Source organism: Pygocentrus nattereri, chromosome 25, assembly GCF_015220715.1.
Source record: "Pygocentrus nattereri isolate fPygNat1 chromosome 25, fPygNat1.pri, whole genome shotgun sequence".
NCBI classification, from domain to species: domain Eukaryota; kingdom Metazoa; phylum Chordata; class Actinopteri; order Characiformes; family Serrasalmidae; genus Pygocentrus; species Pygocentrus nattereri.
The window spans coordinates 607,501-625,000 of NC_051235.1; the positions used below are offsets into that span (position 1 = coordinate 607,501).

Consider the following 17,500-nt stretch of genomic DNA (forward strand, 5'->3'; position numbering starts at 1 on the left):
CAACTGATGATGTCACAAAGCAGCTTCACAGAATTCCAGGAACAGGACTGTAAAACCCCCAGGTGGGCAAGCCAGGGGGCGACGGTGGCCAGGAGAACCTCCCTCAGAGCTGAGGGAGAAACCTTGGGAGGAACCAGGCTCACCAGGGGGGACCCGTCCTCCTCTGGTCAGACTACCTACAGAGTGATTATACTACTAATATTAATAGCAGTAATATTAAATGAGTGGCTAGATTTTATTCCAAGCTAATTTGGAGCATTTCTATTGGTCCATTCGGGATGAGATTTCCACACAGTGCAGCAGTTCCTGTGTTCAAAAGACGGAGAAAAATAAAAGCCATTTTTTTGGACACTGACAGTTTCAAATTTTGGCCACAGCCTACGTGTTTTTATGGTTTTTCAGTGGTGAAACGAGCAGAAATGCTCATTCAAATCCACCCAAACTGAATGGAAATGCGTCATTTTATAACCGCAGATCAGCTGCATCGTGGGACCACAATGGCTCTGGACTTCTAAGGGTCTGAGGAGCCGACCGCGTGGTGCTGTATGTGTGTTGGAGTGCGTGGTGAAGCGCGTACGGTGCAGAAGGACTGACAAGACTTGCCCTCTTCTCGCTCTCCGGTGGATGTACGTGTATGAGTGCAGGTGGGCTGGCTAACACTTCACTTTCACCAACTTTCACAAAATACAGGAGCTCACCAACACCAACACTAACAGAGAGAAACGGGCAGCTCTGACGGGCATGAGCGGAGAGATGCCCGGATGCCCAGCTGCCCTCTAACCTTGTATGCCACCCGCGCCGGGCAGCGCTTCCCCAGGCCCAGCGGCGGGCACATGAGCCGCAGCATCTCATACATATCACTGAAACTGATCCTGCCGCTGCAGACCCCCACAAACAAACAATAAAACAACAAACAAACAAACACAAACGCAAAAACGGAGATGGGGCAGGACACAGATGGGTCAGACCAGGGGGAGTGTGGACGGAAAGTAAAGAAAAATAATATAAAAGAAAAACAAAGGGAAAAGAAAGAAAGAAAAGACACAGAGGTTATTGCTTTGATCAGAGGTAGGGGGTGGGGGAGGTGGGGGGGGGGGGGGGTCGGAGAGATTGGTGAATGCTCCGTATTGGCTGGGTCTGTGGGTTAGGTTAACGGGGTGGGGGTGGGGGGGTTGGGAGGGAGGGGTTGCTGGGATTTGTAGTAGGGATGCACCGAAAGTTTGGCTGGAAATTATTGGCCGAAAATAATATTTCCAGGTAAAATAATAAAGAATGTTCTGACTGAAAAAGACACTGTAATACACTACAGGAAGCTTAGGGGGCGATACGACTTCTACTGTTTCATTTAAAAAGCTCTATAATGTTCAGATGATCCACACAGTCGCTCTGACAGACTGTAATACACTACAGGAAGCGTAGGGGGCGATACAGCTTCTACTGTTTCATTTAAAAAGCTCTATAATGTTCATATGATCCACACAGTCGCTCTGACAGACTGTAATACACTACAGGAAGCGTAGGGGGCGATACGGCTTCTACTGTTTCATTTAAAAAGCTCTATAATGCTCATATGATCCACACAGTCGCTCTGACAGACTGTAATACACTACAGGAAGCGTAGGGGGCGATACGGCTTCTACTGTTTCATTTAAAAAGCTCTATAATGATCATATGATCCACACAGTCGCTCTGACAGACTGTAATACACTACAGGAAGCGTAGGGGGCGATACGGCTTCTACTGTTTCATTTAAAAAGCTCTATAATGTTCATATGATCCACACAGTCGCTCTGACAGACTGTAATACACTACAGGAAGCGTAGGGGGCGATACGGCTTCTACTGTTTCATTTAAAAAGCTCTATAATGTTCATATGATCTACACAGTCGCTCTGACAGACTGTAATACACTACAGGAAGCGTAGGGGGCGATACGGCTTCTACTGTTTCATTTAAAAAGCTCTATAATGTTCATATGATCCACACAGTCGCTCTGACAGACTGTAATACACTACAGGAAGCGTAGGGGGCGATACGGCTTCTACTGTTTCATTTAAAAAGCTCTATAATGCTCATATGATCCACACAGTCGCTCTGACAGACTGTAATACACTACAGGAAGCGTAGGGGGCGATACGGCTTCTACTGTTTCATTTAAAAAGCTCTATAATGTTCAGATGATCCACACAGTCGCTCTGACAGACTGTAATACACTACAGGAAGCGTAGGGGGCGATACGGCTTCTACTGTTTCATTTAAAAAGCTCTATAATGTTCATATGATCCACACAGTCGCTCTGACAGACTGTAATACACTACAGGAAGCGTAGGGGGCGATACGGCTTCTACTGTTTCATTTAAAAAGCTCTATAATGCTCATATGATCCACACAGTCACTGACAGACTGTAATACACTACAGGAAGCGTAGGGGGCGATACGGCTTCTACTGTTTCATTTAAAAAGCTCTATAATGCTCATATGATCCACACAGTCACTGACAGACTGTAATACACTACAGGAAGCGTAGGGGGCGATACGGCTTCTACTGTTTCATTTAAAAAGCTCTATAATGTTCATATGATCCACACAGTCGCTCTGACAGACTGTAATACACTACAGGAAGCATAGGGGGCGATACGGCTTCTACTGTTTCATTTAAAAAGCTCTATAATGTTCATATGATCCACACAGTCGCTCTGACAGACTGTAATACACTACAGGAAGCGTAGGGGGCGATACGGCTTCTACTGTTTCATTTAAAAAGCTCTATAATGTTCATATGATCCACACAGTCGCTCTGACAGACTGTAATACACTACAGGAAGCGTAGGGGGCGATACGGCTTCTACTGTTTCATTTAAAAAGCTCTATAATGTTCATATGATCCACACAGTCGCTCTGACAGACTGTAATACACTACAGGAGGCGTAGGGGGCGATACGGCTTCTACTGTTTCATTTAAAAAGCTCTATAATGTTCATATGATCCACACAGTCGCTCTGACAGACTGTAATACACTACAGGAAGCGTAGGGGGCGATACGGCTTCTACTGTTTCATTTAAAAAGCTCTATAATGTTCATATGATCCACACAGTCGCTCTGACAGACTGTAATACACTACAGGAAGCGTAGGGGGCGATACAGCTTCTACTGTTTCATTTAAAAAGCTCTATAATGTTCATATGATCCACACAGTCGCTCTGACAGACTGTAATACACTACAGGAAGCGTAGGGGGCGATACGGCTTCTACTGTTTCATTTAAAAAGCTCTATAATGTTCATATGATCCACACAGTCGCTCTGACAGACTGTAATACACTACAGGAAGCGTAGGGGGCGATACGGCTTCTACTGTTTCATTTAAAAAACTGTATAATGTTCATATGATCCACACAGTCCCCCTGACAGACTGTAATACACTACAGGAAGCGTAGGGGGCGATACGGCTTCTACTGTTTCATTTAAAAAGCTCTATAATGTTCATATGATCCACACAGTCGCTCTGACAGACTGTAATACACTACAGGAAGCGTAGGGGGCGATACGGCTTCTACTGTTTCATTTAAAAAGCTCTATAATGTTCATATGATCCACACGGTCGCTCTGACAGACTGTAATACACTACAGGAAGCGTAGGGGGCGATACGGCTTCTACTGTTTCATTTAAAAAGCTCTATAATGTTCATATGATCCACACGGTCGCTCTGACAGACTGTAATACACTACAGGAAGCGTAGGGGGCGATACGGCTTCTACTGTTTCATTTAAAAAGCTCTATAATGTTCATATGATCCACACAGTCGCTCTGACAGACTGTAATACACTACAGGAAGCATAGGGGGCGATACGGCTTCTACTGTTTCATTTAAAAAGCTCTATAATGTTCATATGATCCACACAGTCGCTCTGACAGACTGTAATACACTACAGGAAGCGTAGGGGGCGATACGGCTTCTACTGTTTCATTTAAAAAGCTCTATAATGTTCATATGATCCACACAGTCGCTCTGACAGACTGTAATACACTACAGGAAGCGTAGGGGGCGATACGGCTTCTACTGTTTCATTTAAAAAGCTCTATAATGTTCATATGATCCACACAGTCGCTCTGACAGACTGTAATACACTACAGGAAGCGTAGGGGGCGATACGGCTTCTACTGTTTCATTTAAAAAGCTCTATAATGTTCATATGATCCACACGGTCGCTCTGACAGACTGTAATACACTACAGGAAGCGTAGGGGGCGATACGGCTTCTACTGTTTCATTTAAAAAGCTCTATAATGTTCATATGATCCACACGGTCGCTCTGACAGACTGTAATACACTACAGGAAGCGTAGGGGGCGATACGGCTTCTACTGTTTCATTTAAAAAGCTCTATAATGTTCATATGATCCACACAGTCGCTCTGACAGACTGTAATACACTACAGGAAGCATAGGGGGCGATACGGCTTCTACTGTTTCATTTAAAAAGCTCTATAATGTTCATATGATCCACACAGTCGCTCTGACAGACTGTAATACACTACAGGAAGCGTAGGGGGCGATACGGCTTCTACTGTTTCATTTAAAAAGCTCTATAATGTTCATATGATCCACACAGTCGCTCTGACAGACTGTAATACACTACAGGAAGCGTAGGGGGCGATACGGCTTCTACTGTTTCATTTAAAAAGCTCTATAATGTTCATATGATCCACACGGTCGCTCTGACAGACTGTAATACACTACAGGAAGCGTAGGGGGCGATACGGCTTCTACTGTTTCATTTAAAAAGCTCTATAATGTTCATATGATCCACACGGTCGCTCTGACAGACTGTAATACACTACAGGAAGCGTAGGGGGCGATACGGCTTCTACTGTTTCATTTAAAAAGCTCTATAATGTTCATATGATCCACACAGTCGCTCTGACAGACTGTAATACACTACAGGAAGCATAGGGGGCGATACGGCTTCTACTGTTTCATTTAAAAAGCTCTATAATGTTCATATGATCCACACAGTCGCTCTGACAGACTGTAATACACTACAGGAAGCGTAGGGGGCGATATGGCTTCTACTGTTTCATTTAAAAAGCTCTATAACGTTCATATGATCCACACAGTCGCTCTGACAGACTGTAATACACTACAGGAAGCGTAGGGGGCGATACGGCTTCTACTGTTCCATTTAAAAAGCTCTATAATGTTGATATGATCCACACAGTCGCTCTGACAGACTGTAATACACTACAGGAAGCGTAGGGGGCGATACGGCTTCTACTGTTTCATTTAAAAAGCTCTATAATGTTCATATGATCCACACAGTCGCTCTGACAGACTGTAATACACTACAGGAAGCGTAGGGAGACCAAAAAGACCAAAACTGGTTCAAGGTTTCCACCATGTGTATCCTAAATTTTGGTTTTGGTTGTAGTTTCGGCCAAGAACTTCCATTCAGTGCATCACTATGTTGTAGTCCTACTTTTTAAGAAACAATAAAAAAGAAAAGCATTCTATGAGATCAGTGAGCGGTCGCATAGAACAAGCAGCGAGGCTTCGGACAGGCAGGAAAAGCCCCGCTGCTCTGATTCGGATGTAGGATGGCAGTCACGTCAATGCAGTTTCTGTCCCCCACCCTCCCTCCCTGCTGGCCCAAACCAGAACAATGCACGCTGCGTTTGTTCCCCAGGCTGCCCAGGCATCGTCTCACAGCAAGCAGAAAACATACCACAGAGATGGCCGCTTAATTTAGCCTTTTCAAAACAAGTTCTCATTTGCTTGGTTTGCCTGTGAATCATCTGGCTTTGGAGTCTGTGTGTTTTGTGAGTCGGAGCAAACCGAGAGTTCTGTGGCAAGTGCATGTCATGCTTTCCCTTGCGGTTTCTGCATTGTCCCGCACATTCTCGTTTTCATATCAGAATGCATTTATGTAGAGATGGTGTGGGAAAACAAAAAAACAAATCAAAACAAAACAAAAACAGCTTTTAAGAATGAATCGAGAGAGAAACGGAAAAATCGTGGAGGAGAAGTAAAACAAACTGAGAAGATAAAGAAAAAGGAAAAAAGAAAAGCAACATTCATTCCAGTCTCCACTGCGAGCAGGTGCTGAGGTTTTTTGGTTTAGAGGGTCCAAACCTTGCAGGCCACCCTATGAGGACATTTCTTGCCTAAGCCCAGTGGGGGGTCGATAACCCGCAATAAACTGTACATATCCTTATAATGAATGCGCCCGCTGCAAGAAAAACACAGGGAGGTTAGAGGGAAGGGGGTACAGAGAGAGAGAGAGATAGAGAGAGAGAGAGAGAGAGATAGAGCGAGAGAGAGAGAGAGAGAGCGAGCGAGAGAGACAGAGAGAGAGAGAGGGAAAGGGAGAGAAAATAAAAAGAACAAGAATAGAAAAAGCACACACATCCATTGAGAATTCACACACCAAACCAAACCCCAGTGGTGCTCTCATAGCTGCTCCCCTGTCTCCACCCAGTCAAACCACCCAGATTATTTGAAGGACAGTTTGAGTCATCTTCCACCCTGCACCTGTGCTCGCTGTGGAGTGGACACTGTAGAGGGAGCTTCTAGACACATTCTGATCGCATGAAAGTTCAAGACCAATTCGGAACATTTTTAACCCTCTGGGGTCTCGATTTCTGTACATCTTCTTAAACTCTCCTTTAAAGGTTCTTCATAGAACAGGATGTTTCATATCTAAACGCTCCGTTATCTTCATCACTACTTTCCAAACCCGCTGCAGCAGCTTCAGCAGCTGGAAACTCTCTGACGCCGTTTCACACGAGTCTCCGATGTGGACTGAATGAAGAAAGAAGGGTATCCGGCGTGACGGTCAGTCCTTAGTGATCTCCTGAGTGTCCGTCGGTCAGTTTCACACAGAATGTAGACGGACACATGAATCCAGCAGCTCCACACGGTGAGAGGCAGATGACGTACATCCCAGCCCCTCTTCACAGGCTCATAACTCCAGATGTGAGTCTCGTAGGATCTCGAGATATAATGGAATGGAAAGGGCGGCTCTAAGGTTTCAGGAAGTGATTGAACTGGATTTCTGAACTGGATCATCACAAAGAGACACAGACAGGTATTGAAACATCGTGTTGAGCTTAAGGATCCCAGAGGGTTAATATGTTAACTTTCAAGTGATCGAAGCCTGAAGTCAGCTTTGGAGTTTGAAATGCAAGCAAATATGACATGCCTGTCTGACATCTCTACATGGATGGCAGCTCACCACCTGAAGCTCAATCCCAGCAAGACTGAGCTGATATTCATCCCTGCAACTGCAGGTCCTCATCATGATCTTGCTATCTCATTCGAGAACTCCGGATTGTTCCATCTGCAGAGGCAAGAAGTCTTGGTGTGACCCTGGATGGCCAGTTATCGTTCTCGACTCACATCGCGAACCTGACTCGGTCATGCAGGTATCTACTGTACAACATCCGGAGGACCCGACCCTTGCTCACCCGAGAGGCCACCCAGGTGCTAGTGCAGTCTCTGGTCATCTGAAGGCTTGACTACTGCAACTCGCTCTTGGCAGGTCTTCCCATGCAGACCATCAAGCCTCTGCAACTCATCCAAAATGCGGCAGCACGGCTCGTCTTCAATCTGCCTAAGTTCAGCCACGTCACCCCACTGCTGCGCTCCCTTCACTGGCTTCCTGTAGCTGCATCAGATTTAAACCCTAACGCTGGCCTACAAAGCCAAAAATGGACCAGCCCCTACCGACTTGATGGCAATGGTGAAATCTCGAACTGTACCACGAGTCCTTCGAGCTTCGAGTACAGCTCGGCTTGACCCGCCATCCTTCCAGGTGCATGGAAGACCAGCGTGGAGAATGTTCTCTGTACTGGCACCCAGGTGGGGGAATGAACTCCCACTGGCTGTCTGAACAGCAGAGTCTCTCACTGTCTTCAAACGCAGACTGAAGACCGTCTCTTTACACAGCACTTAAATGAGCATTGAACTATAAGCTGCACGTATTTTATTTATTGTATTGTATCTTATTGTTATTGTATTGCATTGAATGGCACAGAGTTCTGCGCTCAACTCTGGTTCTTTTTCTCTTGGTGTCTGCAGTGACATTTGTTTCTAGCAGTATCTGAGCTCAGGACTGTCTTTTTCTCTAAGCTATTGATAACTAGCAAAGATACTTTCTCTAGATTGACAAAGCACTTCTTGTAAGTCGCTCTGGATAAGAGCGTCTGCTAAATGCTGTAAATGTAAATGTAAATGTAAAATAATCAGTGTAACCTACTGATTTTCATTTAACTGCAATCACGGAACAATCACAAAATAAACAGCGGAAAATAAGTAAATACAAAATTCTGTATGTAGCTGTTTATCGACCATGGATGAATTCTTTGTGATTGCAAAAGCACTGACTCCCATGTAAATGGGTAATGTTTGGCTTCTGTCTTCATTAGCAGGACCTTTTTGTTTGACTATTGTTTGTTCATGGGGGAAACTCTATCCCTCTTTATACGGAGTTAGGTATTTAAAAGTTTATTATTTTGGTAATACTTTACAGGACTTGTTTAATGTATGTAGCTGAAATTTTACATTTCCTTCCCTTCATATATTCTCTGTGCCCGAGTTCAAACGCACCATATGGCTTAAAAGTGTTTTGCTATCATAGATTATTAGATTTAGACTTCTGGTCAACCTGATTTTTGGACTACTGATTTAGACAAAATTCCATCACTTCTGACCAATCAGAACATGTTCTGTTGCTTGCCCATTAAGCCTTACAGGTTGATGATTTTGTATACGATGTAAAGTGATGTCGTACATAAGAGAATAAATCTCATAAACGCTGCATGCTAGAGACATTCATTGTTTCTTGGAAGGGCAGTGATGTGCCTTCTAATGAGGGTTCCAATGTTGTCACATCCCCTTGTGTCTGTTCACCAATAAGAGGCTGTGTTCCTGACTTCTTGACCAATTAGAAGCCATGATCCTGAGTTGTCGACTAATTAGAGGCTGTGTTCCTGACTCAACCACTAATTTAAGGCAGTGTTTCTGACTTGTCAACCAATCCGAGGCTGGGTTCCTGACTTGTCAGCCAATCAGAGGTTGTGCTCCTGACTTGTTTACCAATCTGAGGCCCTGTTCTTGACTTGCTGACCAATCAGATGGTGTGGTCCTGATTTGCTGAGAAATCAGAGACTGTGCTCCTGACTTGTCAACCAAATGGAGGCTGTGGAGCTGACCAGTCAGAGAGTCTTTGACTTGTCGACCAATCAGAGGCTGTGTTCCTGACTTGTCGACCCATCAGAGGCTGTGTTCCTGACTTGTCGACCCATCAGAGGCTGTGTTCCTGACTTGTCGACCCATCAGAGGCTGTGTTCCTGACTTGTCGACCCATCAGAGGCTGTGTTCCTGACTTGTCGACCCATCAGAGGCTGTGTTCCTGACTTGTCGACCCATCAGAGGCTGTGTTCCTGACTTGTCGACCCATCAGAGGCTGTGTTCCTGACTTGTCGACCCATCAGAGGCTGTGTTCCTGACTTGTCGACCCATCAGAGGCTGTGTTCCTGACTTGTCGACCCATCAGAGGCTGTGTTCCTGACTTGTCGACCCATCGGAGGCTGTGTTCCTGACTTGTCGACCCATCGGAGGCTGTGTTCCTGACTTGTCGACCCATCGGAGGCTGTGTTCCTGACTTGTCGACCCATCGGAGGCTGTGTTCCTGACTTGTCGACCCATCGGAGGCTGTGTTCCTGACTTGTCGACCCATCGGAGGCTGTGTTCCTGACTTGTCGACCCATCGGAGGCTGTGTTCCTGACTTGTCGACCCATCGGAGGCTGTGTTCCTGACTTGTCGACCCATCGGGGGCTGTGTTCCTGACTTGTCGACCCATCGGAGGCTGTGTTCCTGACTTGTTGACCCATCAGAGGCTGTGTTCCTGACTTGTTGACCCAATGGAGGCCTTGTTCCTGACTTGTTGACCCACTGGAGACTGTGTTCCTGACTTGTCGACCCATTGGAGGCTGTGTTCCTGACTTGTCGGTGGTGCAACACTACCCATCTGGGCAGAATAAAAGTCTCTAGAATGTCACGTTCCTGGGATATTTATTATTTTATATATGATGTCTTTTGATGTTGCATAAGACATCATTGACCTATAAGGGTTAAACTACATTTAGGACATGAAAGAATCAAACTACTATAAAAATAACAATGTGACAAACGTCCAGTTGAGAGTGTGGTTGAAATTCAAGGAATCCCTCTGCAACCAAAACTCCCTCACTCCCAGCCCACAGCACACTCCGACAGCAACTACAGGTGGTTTTAAACTCTGAAAAACTGGACCAACTGTCCTTCAGATGATCTTCAGCGCTGTAGAGACAGAGAGAGAGAGATGGCAGGCACTGGAGCAGTATTCACCGTGCACAAGAAAACACCTCTCAACTCGGCAAGGCCAATGACTTAATTTAAAGAACTGCATACAGCAACGTCTGGAGGCGAGTTAACCAGTCAAAATACAGGAGGTGTATTTTGTGGAGGTGTGTATGCAGTAGGGGGACAGGACTGAAGCCAGAGCTATAGCCTGTGGAGCCATGCACACCTGAGCCCAACAACCGCAGAATTAAGTCATTGTCAGGTCTGAAATTTGCCATGCACAGGGTTTTCTTTATGCCCTTGACATTCAGCTGTTTTTTTAAGAGTGCATCTGTTTGTTTCTCCATCTCACTCGTTTAGTCTGTTTATTTAACCTTCAGAGGTCACTGATAAGAGACATACTGTAAGTTTATACTATATTTTATCAGCTTATTGACGAAAGTGGGAAAGTCTTGTGGAAAGTGCAGATTCTAAGCTTTCAGTTGAGTAGAAAAGGATGCATTTGATTAGGGTTTGAATTGTTATTTTTTAAACTTGAAAATTTGTCTTTGTCTTTTTTGGGACTAAAACAAGCCTAAATGTATCAATAAAAAGTCATTTAAATGTGCATATAATTCATTATTTACCTATATAATTAGCCGTGTACCTATATAAACACATTCAATATTACAGCAAAATAACGGTAATATTGTTTCTAACTCTTCTTTTTCTTTTTTAGCTTCTGCTAAACAGATATTAGCTTATCTAAGCCTCACCCTAACCATCGGCAAATGTTTTGTTTATTTGAATTGTTTATGAATAACATCAGGCCTCTAACTGACTACATTGCACTGCACGGCAAATTTGTCGTTGGGTTGAAGGTGCCATAGAATAGAAAACTGTATTTACACTGGCTTAGTTGACCACGGAGTTCAGTCTGTGGAACTGACCCCCAGTGAACCTCAAACACTGCTGTCGCCTTCTTCAAAGACAAATCTTGCATTTGCAAAAGAGGCCAGTAAAACGCGCCAATTCCCAAAATCCTAAAGTGTTATGTAACCGTCTTCATTCATTAATATTTACAGCCACAGTTTTATGCATCCACCAGCCGCTGAGGTATCCTATGTGCAGAATCCTATGTGATGTTCCAGGCTCTGAAGGCCTGGCTGATGGCCTTTAATGTGGCTGATGTTTGCCTTTAAACCAGGCTGAATGGCTTCCTATTCACCGGCTTCTTAACTGATATTATTGTTCCACCCTAAATGTTACAGCTTACACAGGCGCTGCGGCACCATTTAAGGTGGAATGGGAAATGTGTGTATGAAGCCGACTTCAGCTCCCGCATCTCTAACAGGATCCCGGCAGCTTTGACTCAGAGCTCTCTGCTCATTTCACTCCGGACAGCTTCTCAAAGCTCGGACAGCATTGAGCAGCTTGGCTCAGCACCACAACCCCAACAGCAGCCTGCAAACAGCCCTGCTGTGAGACTGAAGCTGATGGCTGAAGCAGGTCTTAAACCGAGAGCTTCACAGCGAGTTAATAACTTCAATTCACTTTGTATTGTTGTCGAGCTCGAACGCGAGCGACTAGAAAGCTCAGAGTAACTAGTATAGCTGACCAAACAACACGAGGACCGGCTTATTTACTCCAAGGTTCGTTTTCTGCCTGTGTCTATTTTGACATGCTGCTTCTTCGTAAGCCTTGTTGTAAAACACCAATACATTATTCATCAGCTCCCTAAAAAGGGAACACTGCTCGTTTCCTTCTGGGGCTGAATCACATTTTTCACACATACTTTCTATACAGACATGAGAGAAAACTGTAAATACAAAATAAATGCATTCTATGGCACCTTTAACTCGTTAATCTGCCCCGTCCCTATCTATGAATAAAATAAGTGAATAAATAATTAGCTGTATATCCCAGACTGAGTGGAGGAGGACAGGTCAGCACGCGTTTGTTGATCTGGCATGGCACTGGAAAACGAAGCACCTGCACAACAAGTGCATGTACATCAGGATGCGTGTCATCAGGGAGAAGGACGCTTGGGGCTTGTGATGTCCCACAGAAGGGGTCAGCGAGAGAGCAGACTGCCGCCACTCTGAAGCCCTTTGCTTTAGGAAAGCTGCGCCTAACTTTCCAAATGGAGCTAGTCTAGCTGAAGGAGAGACTGCAGGAGTGACAGCTTCCAGGACGTTTTAGTGAAACGTGTACACAATTTTCACTCCTTCACTCCAAATGTAGTCACTCAGGGCAGGTCTGGTGTCTGACGTTTGCTCCTTAATTAATGAATCAATAAGTTAAGAAAGCTTATAAACCAATAACTACAATCAGAAACCTTAGCTGAACACAGCAGCAGCACAAATCGGCAGATGTCACGCGTTTCCTGGGTGACTGACCACATCTGGGATAAGGAGGAAAATTAGCTTTAAATGTGTGATAATATATTTAACATCATGTGTTTACAAGATGGGTGTCCAGGTTTTGGGTTCAGATACAATGTTGTGTGTCTATATGCGTGTGTGTCTGTGTGTGCGTGTGTGCATCTGTGTGTTTGTGTATGTGTGTTTGTGTGTATATGTGTGTGTGTGTGTGCGAGTGTGTGTGTGTGTATCTGTGTGTGTGTGTGTGTGTGTATCTGTGTATATCTGTGTGTGTGTCTGTGTGTGTTTGTGTGTGTCTGTGTGTGTATCTGTGTGTGTGTTTGTGTGTATCTGTGTACATCTGTGTGTGTGAGTGTTTGTGTGTATCTGTGTACATCTGTGTGTGTGTCTGTGTGTGTGTTTGTGTGTATCTGTGTATATCTGTGTGTGTGTGTTTGTGTGTATGTGTGTGTGTGTGTGTGAGAGTGTGTGTGTGTGTGAGAGAGAGAGAGAGAGAGAGAGAGAGAGAGAGTGTATGTATATGTGTGTATGTGTGTGTGTGTGTGTGTGTATCTGTGTGTTTGTATGTATCTGTGTGTGTGTGTGTGTGTTTGTGTGTATCTGTGTGTGTGTGTGTGTGTGTGTGTGTGTGTGTGTGTGTGTGTGTGTGTGCGCTCACCAGGCTGCCGGGTCATACTCTGCCCAAATCCTCACGTACTCGTCCAGGTGATGGGGACCCAGAATGGAGGAGTCCCGAGTCAGGTACTCAAAATTATCCATGATAACAGCAACAAACAGATTCAGCATCTAGACACACACACACACACACACACACACACACACACACACATTGAAAACCGTACAAAAGCACAAGATTTAAAGCCACATTATGAACTGTACTCTTTTATTTGTAAATATACACTCTCTATATTTGAATGTTGTACATTATATTGAGGAATGAGAATAAAGACTAACAAAGCCTTCATCCTCTGCATTAACGATCTGGACTGACTTCTCAGACTACAACACATGCAGCTCAGAGCAGTCGGCGGTGTTGGATATTGGGAGTATATTTCTAAGGCATTACTGCCTCGCTGCTCAAATCCGATTATCTGCTCAGATCCGGTCTCTCTGAATCGACGGTTCTGACTCGTTTAGGTCAGAGACTCTAATCCGTCATTAATGTGATGAACCGGCTCCTGAACTGACCCTCATGAGCTCCTCCTACTCAGTGACGTCACGTGACTGAATCACTGCATCATCAGCACAAACTAACGAGCAGAACGAGCTTCGCTGAGAAGATCATTAACTCTGATCAGCTCTCAGCTTCATTATTAGAGCCAGACGGAGGAGGAAAAGGTGAGATGAGCTGCTTTTCCACCGTTTACAGGCTTTAACGGCTGTTCGGCGCTGTTGCCATGGTAACGCTGAATGATGGCGCAGGTACATGAACTCCGATCTGAGGTCACATTGAGGTCACATGGCCACGAATCGGATACGTATCCGATCTAGGACCACATATGAAGGTGGCTCAGGTCGGATTGATGTGTTACAGACCAGATTTGCGTCCACACAGTCCTGTAAACTCCAGATCTGAATCAGACTTGTGCCACTTCAGCCTGGTAATGTGAACGCAGCCTAAGCCCACGTCTGATCTTGTTGTTAATGCAGTGGCTCTCTGAGGGTCAACCACAACTGATTTTCAGCCTTTTCCTTTACGCACAGAGATTTTCATCGTCTTTTGATGATATTATTGACTGTGGAGGGTCTAAATGGATCAAACCCTCAACTGAGGAATGTAATTCCGTTAGATGCATTTTTAGCCAAGTAGTGAGTATCGACCCACCCTCACCCATAAAGGACTCCTAGTGTTCCTAGTGTTCAATCGCTTCTGTCTCAACTTTTTTGGAACATATCACAGGCATCAGTTTCAAAATGAGCTTATATTTACAAGAAAGTGTTACAGTAAAGCATTAAACATGTTGTTTTTGTGAAGTGAAGAAGAGTTTTCCTCACCAAGAACGAGCAGAGGAAGATGAAGGAGACAAAGTAAGCATAGGCAACGTTACTCCCGCATTCCTCCGCTTCATTTCCAGAGGCGGGGTCACACGGCTTCCCGCCCAAACATGCCAACATTATATCATGCCACGCTTCACCTGTAGCACTCCTGTCTCACACACACACACACACACACACACACACACACACACACACACACACACAAACATATTTGTATTCAAATTGAAATCTAAGCAGCCTCCAACGATGTATTCTAGAGTCAGGAAAACAGTGTTTAATATGTTTTTAAAGGAGCCTGTAATGCTTTTCCGGCTTTTCCCTTTCCTTTCCTTTGTTCATGTAAACGTTCTGCAGAGTCCCAAAGCTCAGTGTTCCCTCCAGAGGGAGAACCTCTCTCCCAGAGAACCCACTTTTCTCCACTGCCTGAAACACCTGTTTGGAATTCCAGCCCTTTTCCTTTGTTACAGGATGACATCATCTCTTAACACGGTCCTCACTGCCAGCCTACCAGCAAGCTCTGCCCCCTGACACAGCGGCTACTGGAGGAGGAAGAGTGTGGTCAGTGCTGTAGCGTGTGGAGAAAACGCTGACCGGGCTTTCAGGATCTGCTCTGGCAGAACCGACGCTGCTGGGGAAACAGCCACAATGGAGTTCACAACTGCTCAGGTCTGTCTGCAGACTGAAGGACAGGGGCAGAACCTGAAGGGGGAAACCTCTCTGGAGGCTGACCAATCAGAGCACACTGGGCTCATCGGGAGGCGGGGCCTAATGACACAGGAGCTCTAACAGAGCGATTCGGACTCATATGAACAGGATGAGGTGTTTTTGAAACGCTGAAGCTGTAAATCTGCTCTATGAATGAAACGAGCATCACAGGTTCCCTTTAAAATTTCATTTTTATTCTTATTTTACTTTCTTTGAGTTTTCGATCTCAGTTTTAGCATCACGGTGAATAATTAGTCAGAAATCAGGATGTAATTCCAAATGGTTTTTCCTTCTGATGAGTGATGACGAACTTTTCCACACTTTTCATTTTTCTTTCTTGTTGCAGTGCAATAAATGTTTCATTTTTCATTTTTAAAATTATTTTCATTAACGTTTATGATTACAGGCCACACTGCTAACTTTTACCGATGACCACAATCCTGGAAATAAAGAGAAAGAGAGAGATGGAGAATTGGAGGTTCCACCTGAACAGCAGCATCAGCGCCATGATGAATGTTCTGAAGTTGTTGTGTTCATTAATGGCGATATCTTCCTCCTCAATTAACGCCAGGTTCCCAAAGAGCTACACACACACACACACACACACACAAACAAAGACATTACACAAAGAACTCAGTGAATTCCACAGAGATGAACTCCTACTGTGTGTAAATGTGTGTGTATGTGTAAATGTGTGTGTGTGTGTGTGTGTAAGTGTGTGTATTAGGGACTGCAGAGACAAGTCGACTTTACTGCTTGACACTTGAATCTTGTTGACTAATTCACTCTGCTGACCTGTGGAGTTTGGCTTTATTCTGAAATTTCTTTGCCGATTTTTACAGCTTCAGAGACCAGAGATCTCAGAGACTACAATAAAAAGTCGTGTGTTGTTGGAGAGGCGCTCTAAATTTCTCTTGCTCTCCAGACCTTCAGGTGTCTCGGCAAGGCCACCCAGGGTGCGGATACAAATGTGTGAGATTCTGTGGTCCATATCCCTGGTGATCTGAAGGCTAGCAGAGCGACTCAGGGCTCGTTGGAAGGGCACGTCATGCTCTACTGACCTGCGCAGTTCCGCCTCATCACAGACTTTTAAAGTTGGATTTTAAGCACTTCCTGCTCCTGTGGTTTTATCTATGACGCCATCAATGATGAGTGTGATGATAAGTGGACGTCGACTCAATTTCATCATACAAAAATCAGAAGTATGCAACCCCTAGAGTGTGTATGCGTGTGTACATGCGAGTGTGTGTTACCTGCATGCCGATGATGGCGTAGATGAAGAAGAGAATGGCGATCAGCAGGCAGACGTACGGCAGAGCCTGCAGAGAAAGAAGAACCCCTCACACACACTGGCTGCACTGAGAGACTGTGTATGGCTTGCTGCTCATCTCTTAATGGGGACATTATCCCGTTTACCTCATGAGGACACAAGACACTGCGGGGACAAACATTCTTCTGATATATATGTATGTGTGGAGGGTTTGTATTCTTCTCCTGTACCTTGTGGAGACAAAAGGTGATGTGTGGATTGAAATCCTGCCATGTTTGTAATCTTCCTAATTCCTACCTCATGGGGACAAAAGACGTTGTGGGGACTGAAGCTGTTCTGTGTGTGCGTGGCTTTGTATATTTCTCTTCATGAGGACACAACTCCATTTACACACCAACCAAACTGTGGTGTGAGAAAGACTGTACACGTAAGAGTGAGTGTGTGTGTGTGTGTTGTGGGGTGTTTATATTTAACACTTAGTGGGGACACAATGCTGTTTGTAGTAGGTACAGTGCTAAGCGCAGCTTCGCTAATAAACGTCAAGCTCAAACTTATTTTATGTTCTTTTTATATAAATTTTATGGAATAAATATTCACTTGGTGTCACTGATTCACCTCTCGCACTGAGCTGCAGTCTGAGGTCAGTTAGTCTAGTTTATAGTCAATGGAGCGTCAGACTGTAATGAGTTGATGAGTAGAAAGAGAGAAAGAGAAGCCAGTCTCTTGGGGGTTAACCGTTAGCCACGAGCCTAGCAAGGAGACTAGCTGTGTCTTATTGTGCTCCACCTGCAGTGCTCCTCACTCGGCCGGCTGCCTCAGGCGAGG

General features: G+C 44.8%; 1 protein-coding gene across 21 annotated transcripts in view; it reads right to left on the bottom strand.

The window, feature by feature from the left end:
* cacna1ab (calcium channel, voltage-dependent, P/Q type, alpha 1A subunit, b) overlaps nucleotides 1-17,500 on the bottom strand; it is a 182,400-nt gene that overhangs the window by 34,724 nt on the left and 130,176 nt on the right. For 16 of the 21 annotated variants that reach the window (XM_037534383.1, XM_037534387.1, XM_037534391.1 and 13 more), the window contains 5 exons: nucleotides 16,659-16,724; nucleotides 15,891-15,988; nucleotides 14,698-14,848; nucleotides 13,361-13,488; nucleotides 6,127-6,223 (listed from right to left, as the gene is read on the bottom strand). In XM_037534383.1, coding sequence (XP_037390280.1) covers nucleotides 6,127-6,223; nucleotides 13,361-13,488; nucleotides 14,698-14,848; nucleotides 15,891-15,988; nucleotides 16,659-16,724 — 540 coding nt within the window. Of the gene's footprint in view, nucleotides 1-781; nucleotides 879-6,126; nucleotides 6,224-13,360; nucleotides 13,489-14,697; nucleotides 14,849-15,890; nucleotides 15,989-16,658; nucleotides 16,725-17,500 lie in introns of all 21 variants that reach the window. The other 5 variants (XM_037534374.1, XM_037534393.1, XM_037534382.1 and 2 more) reach the window with 1 other exon arrangement.